The sequence below is a fragment of the Colobus angolensis genome, unplaced genomic scaffold, assembly GCF_000951035.1.
Source record: "Colobus angolensis palliatus isolate OR3802 unplaced genomic scaffold, Cang.pa_1.0 Scaffold31, whole genome shotgun sequence".
Classification (NCBI taxonomy): domain Eukaryota; kingdom Metazoa; phylum Chordata; class Mammalia; order Primates; family Cercopithecidae; genus Colobus; species Colobus angolensis.
This window is the reverse complement of record NW_012116377.1, coordinates 9,583,696-9,599,130: the sequence shown is the minus strand read 5'-3', so window position 1 is coordinate 9,599,130 and position 15,435 is coordinate 9,583,696. Positions and strand designations below refer to the sequence as shown.

The window sequence follows — 15,435 nt, the reverse complement described above, 5'->3', positions numbered from 1 at the left end:
ACCCAGAACACAACCTACATTAACAGCAAAACATCACAGGATGGTCAACTTGCAGCGTCCTCCCCACCCCCAAGTTCTCCGGCACAGACCAAAACCCACCACAAACAAAAGAAAAGAGAAAAGTGGCACAGGTTCATTTTACATGAAGGTCCAAAAGAAAACTGAGCCTTCTATTAGATCCAGCCAGCCCAGGAGAAGGCTTGACAAGGAGCAGTGGCCCCTGCCCATCCTTCCCCACAGTCTCCCCATCCAGCCACACTTCTTACCCGCCCTTCGAACTTGGCGGTGGCTCCTTCTTTGATGCAGAGGTTCCGAGGGGGCAAAATGAAAGCAGGGGCCTCTGTCAGGGGCATGGAGCCAACTCTTGAGGGATCCACGCTGAGGGAGGTTTTGCAAATGTGTGACGAGGCAACCAGTTTCACATCCCCCATGGTCTGCAAAAAGGAAGGAAGAGGACCAGGTCAGATCAGAAAAAGCACAGCCCTGTCTTCCCTTCAGGCATCAGGTGTGTCCAGCCTGGAGGTGTGGCTTTCACATGGAGCAGATCTCCAGTTAGGTCAGTGTCCACCCACAGTTCCTCTCTGAAGATGAGAGGCTCTGTCTTTTATACACAAAGTGCCATGACAAGGCACAGCCCATCCCAGACAAACGCTCCGGTTCCCAGGGCGATGCCCTGCCTCCTCAAAACCCTGTGGGGAACTTCCCATCTTTTCACTGTCCCCTTCTTCTAGGAAAGGGGAAGCTGGGGACAAGAACGGAGAAACAGTTCTTGTAACAGGTATCTATAATCTGTACTTAATAGTCACTAACTCTTCAGGACCAACATCTACATTAAGCACTTCTGGTAGAAAGTAGAAACTGCTTTAGCCTGAACTGCAAGAGCTTGCAGGTTATAGAAAAATGGATCCATACTCCAGGAGAGGAAGGCAGTTTTGGGTTAATATGGCAAGGACCTTGGGTGAGGTAAGGGGAGAGTCTTGGCTGAATGAAGGGAAGGAGGCAGGCAAGGGGGGATATCCCACCTCTGAGGAGCAGGTGGTGAACAAGGCTCTGAGATCCCAGATCATCAGAGAAGCAGTGTGTTTTCAGAGTATCCAGGCTAATGCCTCTGTTTATAACTGAAGCCCAGAGAGGGTAAGTCGCTTGCCCCAGGAGACAGAGCAAAATGATGGCATCACTGGCAAGAATACCTTAAGCCCCGACTCCTGGTCCAGGGCCTACTGGGGACTAGATAAGACGTGACTGGGGCTGGCAAGGGTAGCAGAACAAGGGGTTGGCGTGAGAAGTAACAGATGACTACCCATTAGAGCGATGGTCAACTCTTTTGTGATATTTAATTATTCTCAATTTTAAATACATTTCTATTCTCAATTTTAAATACATTTCATCATAAAACTTGAAAATTACCAATATGTAAAAATCATAAGTTATCATTTATTGAGAATACATTCTGTTCCAGGCACCACATCAAGCACTTGATACATTATCTCATTTGTTTTAATCCTCAGAACAACCCCATGAAGTATGTATAGTCATCATTTTGCAAATAAAGAAGCTGAGCTTAGACAGGTGGAATAACTTGGCTGTTACACAGCTATTGAGTGGCAGAAGTGGAAGTTAAACCCAGATTTATCAGGCTCCAGAGTTCTTTTAAAATGTGAAAATATGAACCTAAAATAAAAGTTTTTTTAAATGAAAAGATCCATAATTCTATTATATAGAATGGTGGTGCATTTCCCTCCAATTTTGTTTTTATCAATATAGAAAAACACATATCTTACATTGCTGAAAGCATACCACGTACACAGATGTTTTCTATTTTTTTCCCTACAACTTTTCTTAAAATAAGGGGGGAGAGTTGCTTTTAAGAAATTTGATTTTCAAATATCCATCATATTGATGTATGACTTACATAACTATCTCCCTACTGCTGGCCATTTGGATAGTTTCTAAATCTTTTATGATGCCTGGTGATGAGCCTATGTGTGCTGAAATCTATGCCTGAGTTCCTACAGATTTCCTTAGGAATGATTCCTAAAGTGGAATTATTATAAATACATATCTGAGTTCTTGATTGCAAGCAACAGAAGCTAACTCTGGCTCTTATAAACAGAGAAGAGATTTGTTGGAAAGATGGTGGAGTTTCAGGGGGAATTTCCAAAATCCATAAAAATATCTGAAGAACCAGGCCGGGAAAACGTTGCAGTTGAGAGAAGCTAGGTGGTCGGACTCCAGCCAAGGCCATTGGACAATCACTGCCACCACCTGGAATACATCCTAAGTGTCCCTGTCCCAGGTTCCAAGTGCAGGTGGGGACAACTCCAGGCTGACCATCATTTCTTACCACAAAATCCCTGGTGACTGGCCCAGATGTGGGACACACATCTGCTGAACTGAAGAGAAGCCATATTCCTAGATTTGCTTTTCTGTTCATTTTCTTTGGCTGTCTGGTCACACACTTAAGTCCTACGCTGTGAGTCAGGTAAGCTGACACAAATGAACAATGCTTTCTGCGGCATGTAATTAGTTTGTTTAAATTTAATAATCTCTAACAAAAATAAAATGGGGATATCTCTTGTGAAGTTCAAGTGAAAGTAGCAAAGCGACTAGGCTCGTTTGTAATAGGGCACATCCCATGCTTGATAAACCCAGCTTTCTCTTTCACTGATAAGATATTAGCTTTGCAAACAAAATTCCTTCCCAAATGATAAGACTCACAGGTTCCCTGCTGTAGGTGACAATAAAAGCAAACACTAGTGTAGCACTTACTAGATGTGGGGTACTGTTCCAAGCCCTTTATAAATAATAAATAGCTAATTTGCTCCTTACAACACTATGAGACAGCAAATCTTGGTATCCCCATTTTATGGATTAGACACCTGAGGCACAGTGAGATTGAGAAATTTGTCCAAGTTCATGCTTTTATTAGGGGGCAGAACAGGCATTTGAACCCGAGCACCTGGTGCCAGAGCCGCTATTCTTAACCACTGGGCCCTCTTGCCTCCTGTAAGCAGCCAAATGGGCTGGTGGGAAAGGAAAAGTCAAAGTTGAGATAACAAGGGGAAAAGTTGAGAGCCGCTACCACATATATATAAAATTAAAATACTCTGTAATACTATCAACAGCATTAAAAGATGGGTGATAACCTGGAATAAAATGTTTGCACCAAACAAAAGTCTTTACATATCAGAAGAAAGCAGCCCAACAGATCAACGGGTGGATGATATGACCTGAACAGTGCACAGAAGATGTGCCACTGAACACTGCTTGGCTCCAACGATAATCCAAGAGTGCAAATGAAGAATAAGCTGTCACTTTTTAAAAATGAACCAAAACATTTCATTTAAATGACATTTAAAAAGAAACATAACATATGCTGCTGGTGAGACCATGGAGAGCTGGACATGCCCACACCCTCTGTGGGGAAGAAAAACTGGTGCAGTCTTTCTGCAAAGCAATTCGGTAAAAAGACTCTTAAAAATACATCCATATCTTTTCCCAATCATCCTACATTTAGAAATAAATTATTGGGAAAGAATCAGAGATACAGCCCAAAATTTATTTACAAGAACATTATTTGCATTATTTATGACAGAAGCTAGACCATATTTTTAAAAATCCAACAGTGAGAACTGGTCAAATACAGTGGAATACCAGATGGTTTTATGGATACACATTTACAGGGAAAATAATGATATGAATTTGATGATATAGAAATTTTAAATTAAAAAAAATTACGGAAAATCTCAAACACGCAGAACAGTAGAATGAATGATAAAATGAGCACCCACAATGCCTATCACCTAGATTTAACAATTAACATTTTGCCATATTTATAGCATTTATAGCATATAGTGTATGTTTGTAGAACCATTTAAAAGCAGTCATACTATAATTTTAATGGCAAGTATCAAGATCTATTCATTCACTCAATTAAAATATATTTATTAAATACCTACCATGTGCCAAGCTACAGACTTGGTATACAGCAGCGAACAATTACCTGAGTGGGGCATGTGTGTTGTGTGTTTGTGTGGCAACCGTAGAAACACGGGACTGGGGAAGGAATGGGCCTCTGATATCCCACATAGCTACCCAGGACCACACCCCAGTAGGAACACTGCTCCCTGTGCCCTCCTCCTCTGCCACAGAGGTGAAGTGACAGATACACTGTGCAGCCAGGACTGGGTAGAGACTTGGGGTAGAGGTGGGGACAGATATCATGAGGATCAGACTTTTGTGACCCTGCCACAAACCCGGGGGCATGGCCACTTTAAAGCTGTGGGCTGGGCAAGGCGCTCCAACTCTCTTGGCTTCCATCTCTTTCTCTGTCAAATGGAACGATCATATCAGCCTCATAAAGTTGAAGGGAAGGCTTGAATGAGAGTGTATATAACACCCATAATATAGCACAAAAGGCATTCAATAGCAGTGACTGTCAACATCATTATCATCCAGTTCCCAAAGGTATGCCCATCTCTCCACCCTGAATATAGATCTAGACCCTTTCACCAAGGACAGCAAGAAGCCCCAATTATCTTCAGGCAAGGGTATCTGAGTGGGGTGACTGGAAAACAGCAGCAGGAAGCGGATGGCAGAATTCCCTGGGAAGGTGGGGAGGAGGGCCTGAGGCCCATGAGCAGCTTCCTGAAGCACCTTTGTGTCTGTACTAGCAGCATCATTTAATGTGCAAGGTGTATGTGCTGACATCATGCTGGACACCCATCTCAATCAGAAAGAGCAGTTCTAATGATCACCCCTTCACAATGAAGACACGGAGGCTCAGAAAGCCAACTACTCTTGTCTAAGGTCACACAGCTAAAAAGTGAAAACCAAACCAAGGTCTGATTACAAAGTCAAAATCTGCTGGCTTCTTCGAGGCCCCACATCTCAAATGAGGCATTTCTTGTCATCCCCAGTAATGAGAAATGCAATAGGCAGAGGCTTGGGAGTTGTACAGAGGAAGAGCAGCAGAGGACATGCCTCCCTCTTCTGCTGTCAGGCCTGGCTTTGAAGACACAAGACTCTTCTCTACCTTTGCTTTCAGGGGAGTTGGAAGCTAGGAGTGGTGAGATCCTCCTGGAAGGTAGGAGTGGCTCAGGACCCTCTGTGCAAGTCCTCTTAATCTAAACCCATGGAAATCTCCTGAAGGCCCCAGATGTTCTATCAAAAGGCACCTGCTTGGTCTCAAGAGCACATTAGACAGGAGTCATCCAGCCCTAGGAGAGGTCTGGCTTCAGGTTAGAAAAGGAACAGGCAAATCAATACAGCAAGGGAACATCTAGTCCCTTGCAAGGCGGTTTTGTGGGGGAGAGTTACTCAACTATTGTGTGGGCAGGACCAGAGCCCAGCCACACCAAACAGCTCTGCTCACCCTCAGCCCATCGCCCCACCCACTGCCATCCTCAGCATAAACAGATCCCTGCCACACAATTAATGGTTACTGACACATGTGGAATGCTCTGTCACAAAATAATAATAATAATAATAAAGTAAATTAGACCAAACCTTGTTCCTCTCTAATTCCTTGTCGAGCCTGTTGACTATATTCCAATCAAGAAAACCAGAGAGGTTGGGTGATTTCTGCAATAATTTCTCTAATGGCAGAGCAATGCTCAGTGGCTAGAATCAAATACACCCAGCTAGGGGGTCTTATTCAATACAAGCTAAACACAGATCAAAGGGGAAACACAGAGAAGTAAGAAGAAAAAACAGAGCAGTGGTTCAAGAGCAGGAAACTCCCCCTTACCCCCCTTACCCCTCACCCCATGATGCTTGGGCCAAAGCCCACCTCCAAATGAGGCTTTCACAAGTAACATAATATATTAAACATTTGAAGCAGCATTGAGTTAATTGGACTTTAATTTGATCAAAAGCACTTTAAATTGTCTCTTGAACCCAGAAAGGAACACTTTCGACTACAGCAAAAAGAGATTGCAACTAGGAGGCAAATGACTCAGAAAATAAGTTTAAAAAAGCGGGGCTCAAGAAATACCACAGAACAAGTTTAGAGAAACCAGTTGTCCCCTTCCCTACCTAAAGTGTACACATTTTAAGTGATCATTGTCTTGAAGCACCTGGTCAGTTTGCCGGGCATCTTGGAAATACCTTACCTTCCCTAGAGGGAGGGGCTCCCAAGCAGGCTCCGCAGTCTACCGTGAACCCTACCTCCAACAACGGCACACATCAGAGGCAGCAAAACCACCCACGTGCAAGTGCCCCAGGCACTGACAGCTCCGCTCTCCCACCTTAATCCTCTTTGCAATACACTCAAATCCTGACAAGTTCCCTAATCACTCCTAATTCCGGAGTCGCTGCTCCTCAGCTGTGCCAGGCTGACTTGCTGTGACCTACCGGAGCAAAGCTGGGCAGGGCCACACACCAGTGAACGGGACCCACCTTACCGCGGCCTCTTCCCCGGCAGCTCTCATATGAGTCAGGATGCGAGGCAGCCACACTTCACCACCAACGTACTGCAGAGGTTCCTGTCCAAGGTCCAGCCAAGAATGGAGAGCGAAGGAGTGCCGGGTGCCACAGAGTCCAGGGCCAGACCGAAAAAGTTAAGGGGCTTTTGTTCTGACTCTGCTCGCAGATGTTGCAACTTGCCTTCCGCTGAGCAGCCAACTTCACCCGGTCCGGGAGATCTGTTGTTCTAATCCGCCCAGCTGGGGTGACCTTTGAAACCTCTGGCTGCCACTGCAGAGGCTCTCAATGAAGTCCTGGGGGAGCCAGGGGTGGAAGCTCACAGGTTTTTATTTTTACTTGTTCAGAGCTGCAGATTCTAATCTGAGTGTGGAGTAAAGGGAGGACCCTGTCAAGTGGAGAGCTGAGCCCTCGGAGGGGCTGGGCACTCTCCCAATTCCACATCTGGCCTGGAACGCCACTCCAACCCCTTGGCACATCTGGCCTGGGATTACCACCCAGGGCTCGTAAGATATTTCCTCCTGAGACCCAGCTCTTTCTTCCCTAAGCCGAAGAAGCCTTGTTTATGATCCCTAGAGCAGGATGCAAGCCCAGCAAGCAGATGGATGGAGAACTCCTGTGCTGCGTTTCTCATGAGGAATTGCGCTGATGAGAACCAGGCTCCACAGACTGTGCTCATGTTGAGCACGACTTTGCCTCCTTGGTCCAGAGCCCTGGAGAGCTTCAGGAATGATCCTTGGAGCACTCCTCTAAGATGAGGCAGCAAGGTGATGCCCTGTCCAGACCTTTTCCTCCAGCGAGAGAAGGTATTTTCATAGTTCCAAAGGAACATCCTATGCAACTCACACCTTGGGGCAGACTGCGGACATCCGAATCGGCAATGACATGAATTTAAGCTTTTCCCTTGAATCCTATCTGATTCTTGAAGAGTTGGTATTCTTCTAACACCTAGGAGACCCCCTACCTGCTTTCTCAGTAGTTCTCAAGCATTTTTGTCTCAGGGTGGGCCCCTTTATGCTTCTAAAAATTATTGAGGACCCCAAGGACCTTTTGTTTGTGAGTTATTGCTGTCAATATTTACCGTATTGGAAATTAAAACTGGGAAATATTAATTCATTTAAAAACATCAATAAGCCCATTATAGGCTAACATAAATAACATTTTAAGAGAAAAATATATTTTCTAAGACGAAAAAGAATTTAATGAGAAGAGTTGCTCCTTTTTCCAAATTTCTTTAATGTCTGGCTTAGTAGAAAACAGCTAGATTTTCATATCTGCTTTTGCATCCAATCTATTGTGACATCATAGCTACTTAAACACTGTACGCCTGAAAGAGAATGAGAGTGAAATAAAGCAAATGATGTTTTCTTACAAAAATAACTTGGACCTCAAGGGCCCCTGGAAGAGTCTCAGGAACCCCCAGGGCACATTCTGAGAACCACCACATTAGCCTGTCTCCCTACTCTGTTACCATGTACTCTCATTTCCATCCTTCTTAAAATACACAAGGAGAAAGGGAAAAGTGGTCTTCTTTATTTTTTAACTTTTACTTTATTTTCCCTTTTAAAAAATAACTTTATTCTAGAATAAAGGAGTACATGTGCAGGCTTATTACAAAGGTAGATTACATGATACTGAGGCTTGGGGTATGATTAAATCCATCACCCAGGTAGGGAGCATAGTACCCAATAGATAGTTTTTCAGCATGTGCTCCCCTCCCTTTTTCCCTCCTCTGGTAATCCCTAGAGTGTCTATTGTTCTATTTTTATGTTCATGTGTACCTCATGTTTAGCTTCCACTTATAAGTGAGAACATGTGGTATTTGTTTTTCTGTTTCTGTGTTAGTTAGCTTAGGATAATGGCCTCCAGTTGCATCCATGTTGCTGCAGAGGACATGATTTCATTCTTTTTTATGGCTGCATAGTATTCTATGGTGTATATGTTCCACATTTTCTTTATCCGCTCCACCACTGATAGGCACCTAGTTTGATTCCATGTCTTTGCTATTGGGAATAGCACTGTCAAGAACATACAGATGCATGTGTCCTTATGACAGAATGATTTATTTTTCTTTGAATATATACCCAGTAATGAGGCTGCTGGGTCGAGTGGTATTTCAACTCCTAGTTCTTTGAAGAATCTCCAAACTGTCCCAGTGGCTGGACTAATTTACATTCCCACCAACAGTGTATAAGTGTCTTTTTTTTTTTTTTTCTCCACAGCCTTGCCAACATCTGTTATTTTGGACTTTTAAACAAAAGCTATTCTGACTGATGTGAGATGGTATCTCATGATGGTTTTGATTTGCATTTCTCTGATGATTAGTGATGTGGCACATTTTTTCATATGTTTGTTGGCTGCTTGCATGTATTATTTTAAGAAGATCTGTTTGAATCATTTGCCCAGTGGAAAAGTGTCTTTAAATGAGTAGCGGTGTGTGGTTTAAGGGACAGGTGACGAAGAGAGTGAATCAAGATGTAATTTGATTCCATCTTTTCTTCCAAAGAGAATGAATGAACACTTGTGGACCAGGGCGATTTGAAGCCTGAGACGGATACTGATAAAGAGAATACCTTTAAGTCAGTTAAGTCCCTGGTCAAGAATACACCCCAGACTCTGGGAGACCTTGCACATGGAGATATTAGAATATTTTATGGCTTATAAAGGGAGGAATGAATCCAAAAAACAATGCTGTTGACTACTGAGGAATACATGTGAGTGCAGATCTAAGTCTTCTTAGACAGGTCTTTGGTAGTAGATAACAGCACTGGAAAGTCATTTTGAATTGGACAGAACCAAGAATAATGATTTAGGCAAAAATATGGAAAGTGTGTCTATCAAGCCTACGGGTTAAACTAAGCAAATAGGAACAGCTAATATGTTGGATGTTAAATATAACTCTGAAAGATCAGCAAATGGACTGCAGCTTGAGAAGTTTCAATGAAAAGCAATTTTTAGACCCCGCACAGTTGCTCACTCCTTTAATCCCAACACTTTGGGAGGCCATGGTGGGAGGATAACATGAGGCCAGGCGTTCAAAACCAGCTGGGCAACACAGCAAGACCTCATCTCAACAAAAAGTTTAAGAAAACTAGCCAAGCATGGTGGCGTACATGTCCCAACTACCGGAAAGGCTGAGGCGGGAGTATCACTAGATCCCAGGAGTTCACGGCTGCAATGAGCTGTGACAGCACCACTGCACTCCAGCCTCGGTGACAGAGTGAGAACCCATCTCTTAAAAAAAGAAAACAATTTTTAAATTCCTATACTTGAGTTCAAAAACAAAAACAAATCAGTGTTTACAATCAGTATGAAACTAAACACAGACTTCTGTCACCTGGGATTAGGCCAAGTCCCATGTTAGAAGCCCATCAGATCCCTTTTTTTCTCTGCCTTACACGTCACAGTTGGCAGTCTGTAGTCATGTGGACATTTGATTAATATCTGTCTCCCCAACTGGAACATAAGCTACACGAGGTCACAAGTGCTGTGTGTTTCACTCGCTACTGTATCCCCAATGCCTGGAATACTGATGAGCACATAGGAAGTTTTCAATAAATACTGTGGAATGCATGAATGAATACAAATTTGGGTTAAAAAACATAAAAAGTCATTTTCAAACTATGACACCACTTAATTTTGTTGTATAGGGAATCTTGAGAATATTAGAGAGAGTGTGTAAGGAAAAGGGCAGGTGAACAGGTTATGCGATAATAAATCTGCCCCTTGAGGCCTATTTGTATTTGGTGCTAGGCACACAGGTGCCAGTCCTACCTCTAAACCTGGCATGTAACTTGTGCATCCTTTCTACTCTTTGTTTCTCAGTCTTCCCGGCTATGACATGGGCACAATCATAGCCTGCCCAGGTACAATCTCAGGGTTTCCTGCTGGCATCCTGGAGTGATTTGGATCCAGGTCCCTGGGTTCTCACATGAAAGCACGCAAAGCCAGCCCACTCTTGTCCCAACAGCTGAGTTCTTCCCTGAGCCACTAGGCAGCCTCTCCCTCCCCATGGCTTCCTGGGCCTTTCCTCTTGGAAAACACATTAAAGGAGGGGCTGGGCTTCTGCAGGCAGACAAGCTGCCCACATCAGCGGGGCCACATCAGCAGAGCAGCAGACCACGGGTGGGAGGAGCATGTCTGCTCAGCAACACAATCCTGGTGCCCACATCTTTGGCAGAAAGTTATTTTTAAATTTTCCTAAGCGGGGAAAATAACAACAACAACACACACAGGCACATGCACACAGATTGAATCAAATCAACACCCCTACCCTCACACATAGGGTGAAGGAGCAAGGCCTGGTCTCCTGGAGTTGTTCTCTTCCTGCTGGAATTCTTGCTTTATTTGGGATTTGATGGGAACAGACTGAGAGAAGTTTTCTGCGATACAAGTCATATGCAAACGAAATTAAAGCCAGAACGAGAGCCCTGCTTATAACTAAATTAGCAAAACGCACACTCCAGCTAGAATCCTAAAGTTCACTCACTTCATTCTTAGGTATCACCCCCTCCGGATTCAGTTTGGGGTATCAAGTGTACTTGTTGAACTCCTACCACCACTGTCTCCTTCTCAAATACCATGCCCCCCACTCCATTCTGCCAAGCATAACTGTGCCTTGTGTTTTAAACCCTAAGAGATGAGGTGTGAGTACTCAGGTAGGGGCAGCCTCACCACCATTAGCCCACCGAAGCCCAGGAAATCGACTCAGGGAACAAGAACAGAGCTCGTGGCTTCCAGTCCCTAGGAGGGTGGCTTGAGGCAATTGACAATCTCTCAAAATCTTAGTTTATTCATCTGTAACATGGGGCTACTGCTAATACCCTCCTACCTGCAAGATTGTTATAAGGGTCAGCAACGTGCATAAAAAGCAGCCTCAGCCTAGTCTCTCACACAGAATAGAAACTGAATCTCTGATGGCTGCTACTATTAATGTTGGTATTGCTTTTATGATTTTAAGGTTTCTCTCAGAGGCTCAGAGAATAAAGGCAACCTTGCTCAAAGTAGGGGGCACAGGAGAAATCCAGATGGCACTGGAGGGTGAGATAGCACAGAAGAGTCAGCGACTCTCATGCTTATTATGGTGCTGCCACCCAAACCAGCTGTGTGATCTCAGGAAGACCACCTTCCTTCTCTGGTCCTCTCTACATGGCCTGAAGGGTCTCTTTGGGCATTTCCTGTCCTAGTGCACCTTTCTCTGAGACTGCCACCAGCTCTCCACAAGATGTGGGCAGGTATGAAAGGTTCCAGCAGGGGGAGCCAAGCCCAGGCAGGGACAAGCTGCTGCAGGACCCCAGGAGAGGAGGCAAAGCGTATCTAACAGAAAAGACTTTTGGCCAGGCACAGTGGCTCATGCCTGTAATCCCAGCACTTTGGGAGGCCGAGGCGGGTGGATCATGAGGTCAGGAGATCGAGAACACAGTGAAACCCCGTCTCTACTAAAAAAAAAAAAAATTAGCCAGGCTGACGAGCCAGCTGCTGCAGGACCCCAGGAGAGGAGGCAAAGCGTATCTAACAGAAAAGACTTTTGGCCAGGCACAGTGGCTCATGCCTGTAATCCCAGCACTTTGGGAGGCCGAGGCGGGTGGATCATGAGGTCAGGAGATCGAGAACACAGTGAAACACCGTCTCGACTAAAAATACAAAAAATTAGCTGGGCGTGGTGGCGGGCGCCTGTAGTCCCAGCTACTCGGCCTGAGGCAGGAGCATGGTGTGAACCCAGGAGGCGGAGCTTGCAGTGAGCCAAGATCACGCCATTGCACTCCAGCCTAGGCGACAGAGAGAGACTCAGTTTCAAACAAACAAACAAACAAAGACTTCTGTTGGGGCTCCCTGCACGCAGGGCCGCCCGCCAGGCAGGCAAATCAGGCAGGCACACCTGGTCCTCGAGGCACACCTGTGAGACAGGGGCACAGTCTAGGAAGACTCTGAGGTCTGGGTCAGTCCTGGACCCACACCTGTGCAGTGATTCTAGCTCCTGTGCTTCTGGCCAGCTCCCAGGTGGAGCCCTCTGATTGGATGAGGTCTGTCTAGAGAAGAGCTGGGGCTGGAAGAGCTAAAGGGAAATCCCAGGGGGAAAAGAAAAAGAGAGAACCGATAATAGTTGCCATGTACTTAGCACTTACTGTCAGGCATTGGACTAAGTACTTAAGGTGACTTAGAACTCATTTAATCCCTTAGCAGAATGGCAAATATTAACAGCAAAATTAATGGGGCAGAATGTTGGGGAGTATCATTGCTCATAAGGTAAATGGAATATACTCCTTGTCTTTCAATCTCTTCATTCTTCTTCTCACTCCCACTCCCTCAATTCTGCCAGCATTTGGTAATTTGAGTTATTCTGAAACAGAAATCTTGCAGGGGGCAGGGAAGGAAGCCAGGGAGAGGGCCAGCAGGTGGGTTTGGGCAACCCATGGCAGTAGGGTGTGCTATTGGTGCTCTAGGGTCACAGGATTGAGAGGAGACCCAGAAAGGAGAGGGAGTAAAAACGGTCACCTCTCTGTGGCAGGAGTCTGCCCTGCCCTCCCCTCCTCTCCAACACTGGTCTGTGAGATGCCTAGGAAAGTCCACTTGGGAAAAGAAGGTGCAGGAAGGAAATGCACCTCATGATTCTGCAGCTCACACGCTTCCCTGGAGCAGGCTGTGAGCAGGTTCTGTATCTGCAGACTAGAGATCCCATTCCTTTTGTCTAGAATGGCCTGAAATACACAAGGCCTCCCTGCTTTCTGCAGGTAGCTGGTTCTGTGGGGATGATCTTAAGGGACAAGCTCAGAAGATACTTTGCTAGGAAGACCCTTAGATTCTGAGGGCATGGGCACAAGTGAACTGTGAGAGAAGCTGCCCAGGCCTGCCTTCTAAATGTGGTCACTGCTCCTCTCTATGCAGTTTAGGGGACGCACCAGGTCCCATGGCCTGTTTCCCTTGGGAAAACTTTAGCTCTGTGACTCAACTAACACCTGGCTGACTGGAGGAGAGGGAAGAAGGAAGGCGCTTCTGTGCGTGTCCTCCTTTCCATGTGAGAGCTTAAGCCATTCAGCTAGAACAGGTCTTCCAAGGGAAGAGGGAGCAGGAAGCACTGCTGATAGGAGGGGCTGCACCGACGTGGTAGCCAGTAGGAGCCCAGACTCTCATCATGTGAAGACTGTCACCAGCCCCAGCCGTCCACAGCTCCTGCTGGAACCCCTGGGGCCAAAGACAGTTGCCATCACTCGTCTGACTCTGGAGCATCCATGGTTGACTCGAGCTTCCATTACTGAAAGGCCTGGGGATACTTCTACTCCAAATCCTTCCGCATGTGACACAGCAAAGGAAAATGAGACATGAGCCAACCTGGTTTGTCAACTCCTTTGGGACCTGGGATTTGAGAAGCAGGTTTGCAGTTTTCTAATTACATCCATCAACACAATCTGCCTCCTCTGGCTGAAGCCCAAAGTCTGGCAAACAGCGTTAAGGATTTCTAGTTTTACTTCCACCCTTGGTTAGCACCGAGAGGAGAGGGCAGGTGCACAGGGAGGGAAGTGAGGAGGGAGCCAAGACTGGGTTTCTCCAATATGCCAGAGGAGGGAAGGTGCTAAATCTAGGTGGAGATTTTTCCCATAAAAATCTAGGGTTTTTTCCCATACAATTCTCAGGCTGGCTGCCTCAATATATAGGGAGGGCCAATTCCTAATTCAGGGTCAAGTTCAGAACTGTATCATAAACACAGCTGGGGTAACCACCAGTCCTAGGAGGGTAGTAACAAGACATTTACAACCTAAGGGTAAGCACAGTGGTGACTGCAAGACAGAGGACTTGGGTGGAGCCATCACGTCACAGGCTTTGTTGTTACACACACCTAGACTTGAACCCTGCCACTGCCACACAGTGGCTGGATGACCTTGGGTGATTTACTTAACTTCTCTAAACCTCAATTTCCCCATCTGTACATCTGAAGGGTAGTACAATTAGCAGCAGCTTTAAGCATCTATCAGAAAGTAGATACTCAAAATACTCAATTCATTGTAACTGTAGTAGGTAATTTCTAACCATGTCTGGCACGTAGCAAGCACTCAACAAATGGTAACAATTTGATAATAGTCAGTTTTGATGAAGACTCAGGTATCACATTTCACTTAAATGTTTTAGTTCATTTAAATATTGTTACAAACATTGCCCTATATATCACAAGGAATAGATTATTAATTCCTGCTTTTAAATTGCTTTTTTAAATCAGTTACTTATAATTGGTTGGACAATATGCATTGCTCTCATCTTCTCAGATTCTAGGTTACTGTTTGCACACTGAAATATGGCTGGATTGCAGAATGTCAGGGATGAAAGGGAACCTAAATCATGTAGTCTGCTCCCTTACTTTATGGATGAGAAAATTAGGGCCCAGAGTAGACCAGCGTATCTTCAGAGACTGAGTTGAGATCTCTGAAGCTGGTAAAGCACAGAGAACAGGCCATGGTAATCTAAGCAGGTGAGCCCTCCAGTAGAGAGCTGATCTAGGGAGATGGTGGTGCTTGTATATAAGAGTAAGGAAACTCATCTGGTGAAGGGATGGATCAAGAGAAATGTTGAGAAATACAGTCATTACATTGATTGAGACTAGCTTGTGGAGGGCCTAGAGGATGATGATGCTTAGCTAATGTTACCAAAAGGGTTTTTACTTAAAATGAACATTTAGCTACTTATTTAACAACTTATAAAATACTTTCCTAATCAATATCCCATTTCAACTTCACAACATACCAAGATATTATTTATTTATGTATTTATTTTTTGAGATGGACTCTTGCTCTTGTCACCCAGGCTGAAGTACAATGGCATGATCTCAGCTCAATGCAACCTCTGCCTCCTGGATTCAAGTGATTCTCCTGCTTTAGCCTCCAGAGTAGCTGGGATTACAGGCACGCACCACTACGCCTGGCTAATTTTTTTGTATTTTTAGTAGAGACGTGGTTTCAGCATGTTGGCCAGGCTGGTCTCGAATTCCTGACCTCAGGTGATCCACCCATCTTGGCCTCCCAA

General features: G+C 45.0%; 1 protein-coding gene across 5 annotated transcripts in view; it reads right to left on the bottom strand.

The window, feature by feature from the left end:
* The window catches only part of MYLK (myosin light chain kinase), a 270,952-nt gene that overhangs the window by 183,298 nt on the left and 72,219 nt on the right, over positions 1-15,435 (bottom strand). For all 5 annotated transcript variants that reach the window (XM_011950787.1, XM_011950783.1, XM_011950784.1 and 2 more), the window contains exon 3: positions 267-434. Coding sequence is in view for 4 of the 5 variants with exons in the window: in XM_011950783.1 (XP_011806173.1) it covers positions 267-431 (165 nt within the window). In the remaining variant the exon portion in view is untranslated. The remainder of the gene's footprint in view (positions 1-266; positions 435-15,435) is intronic.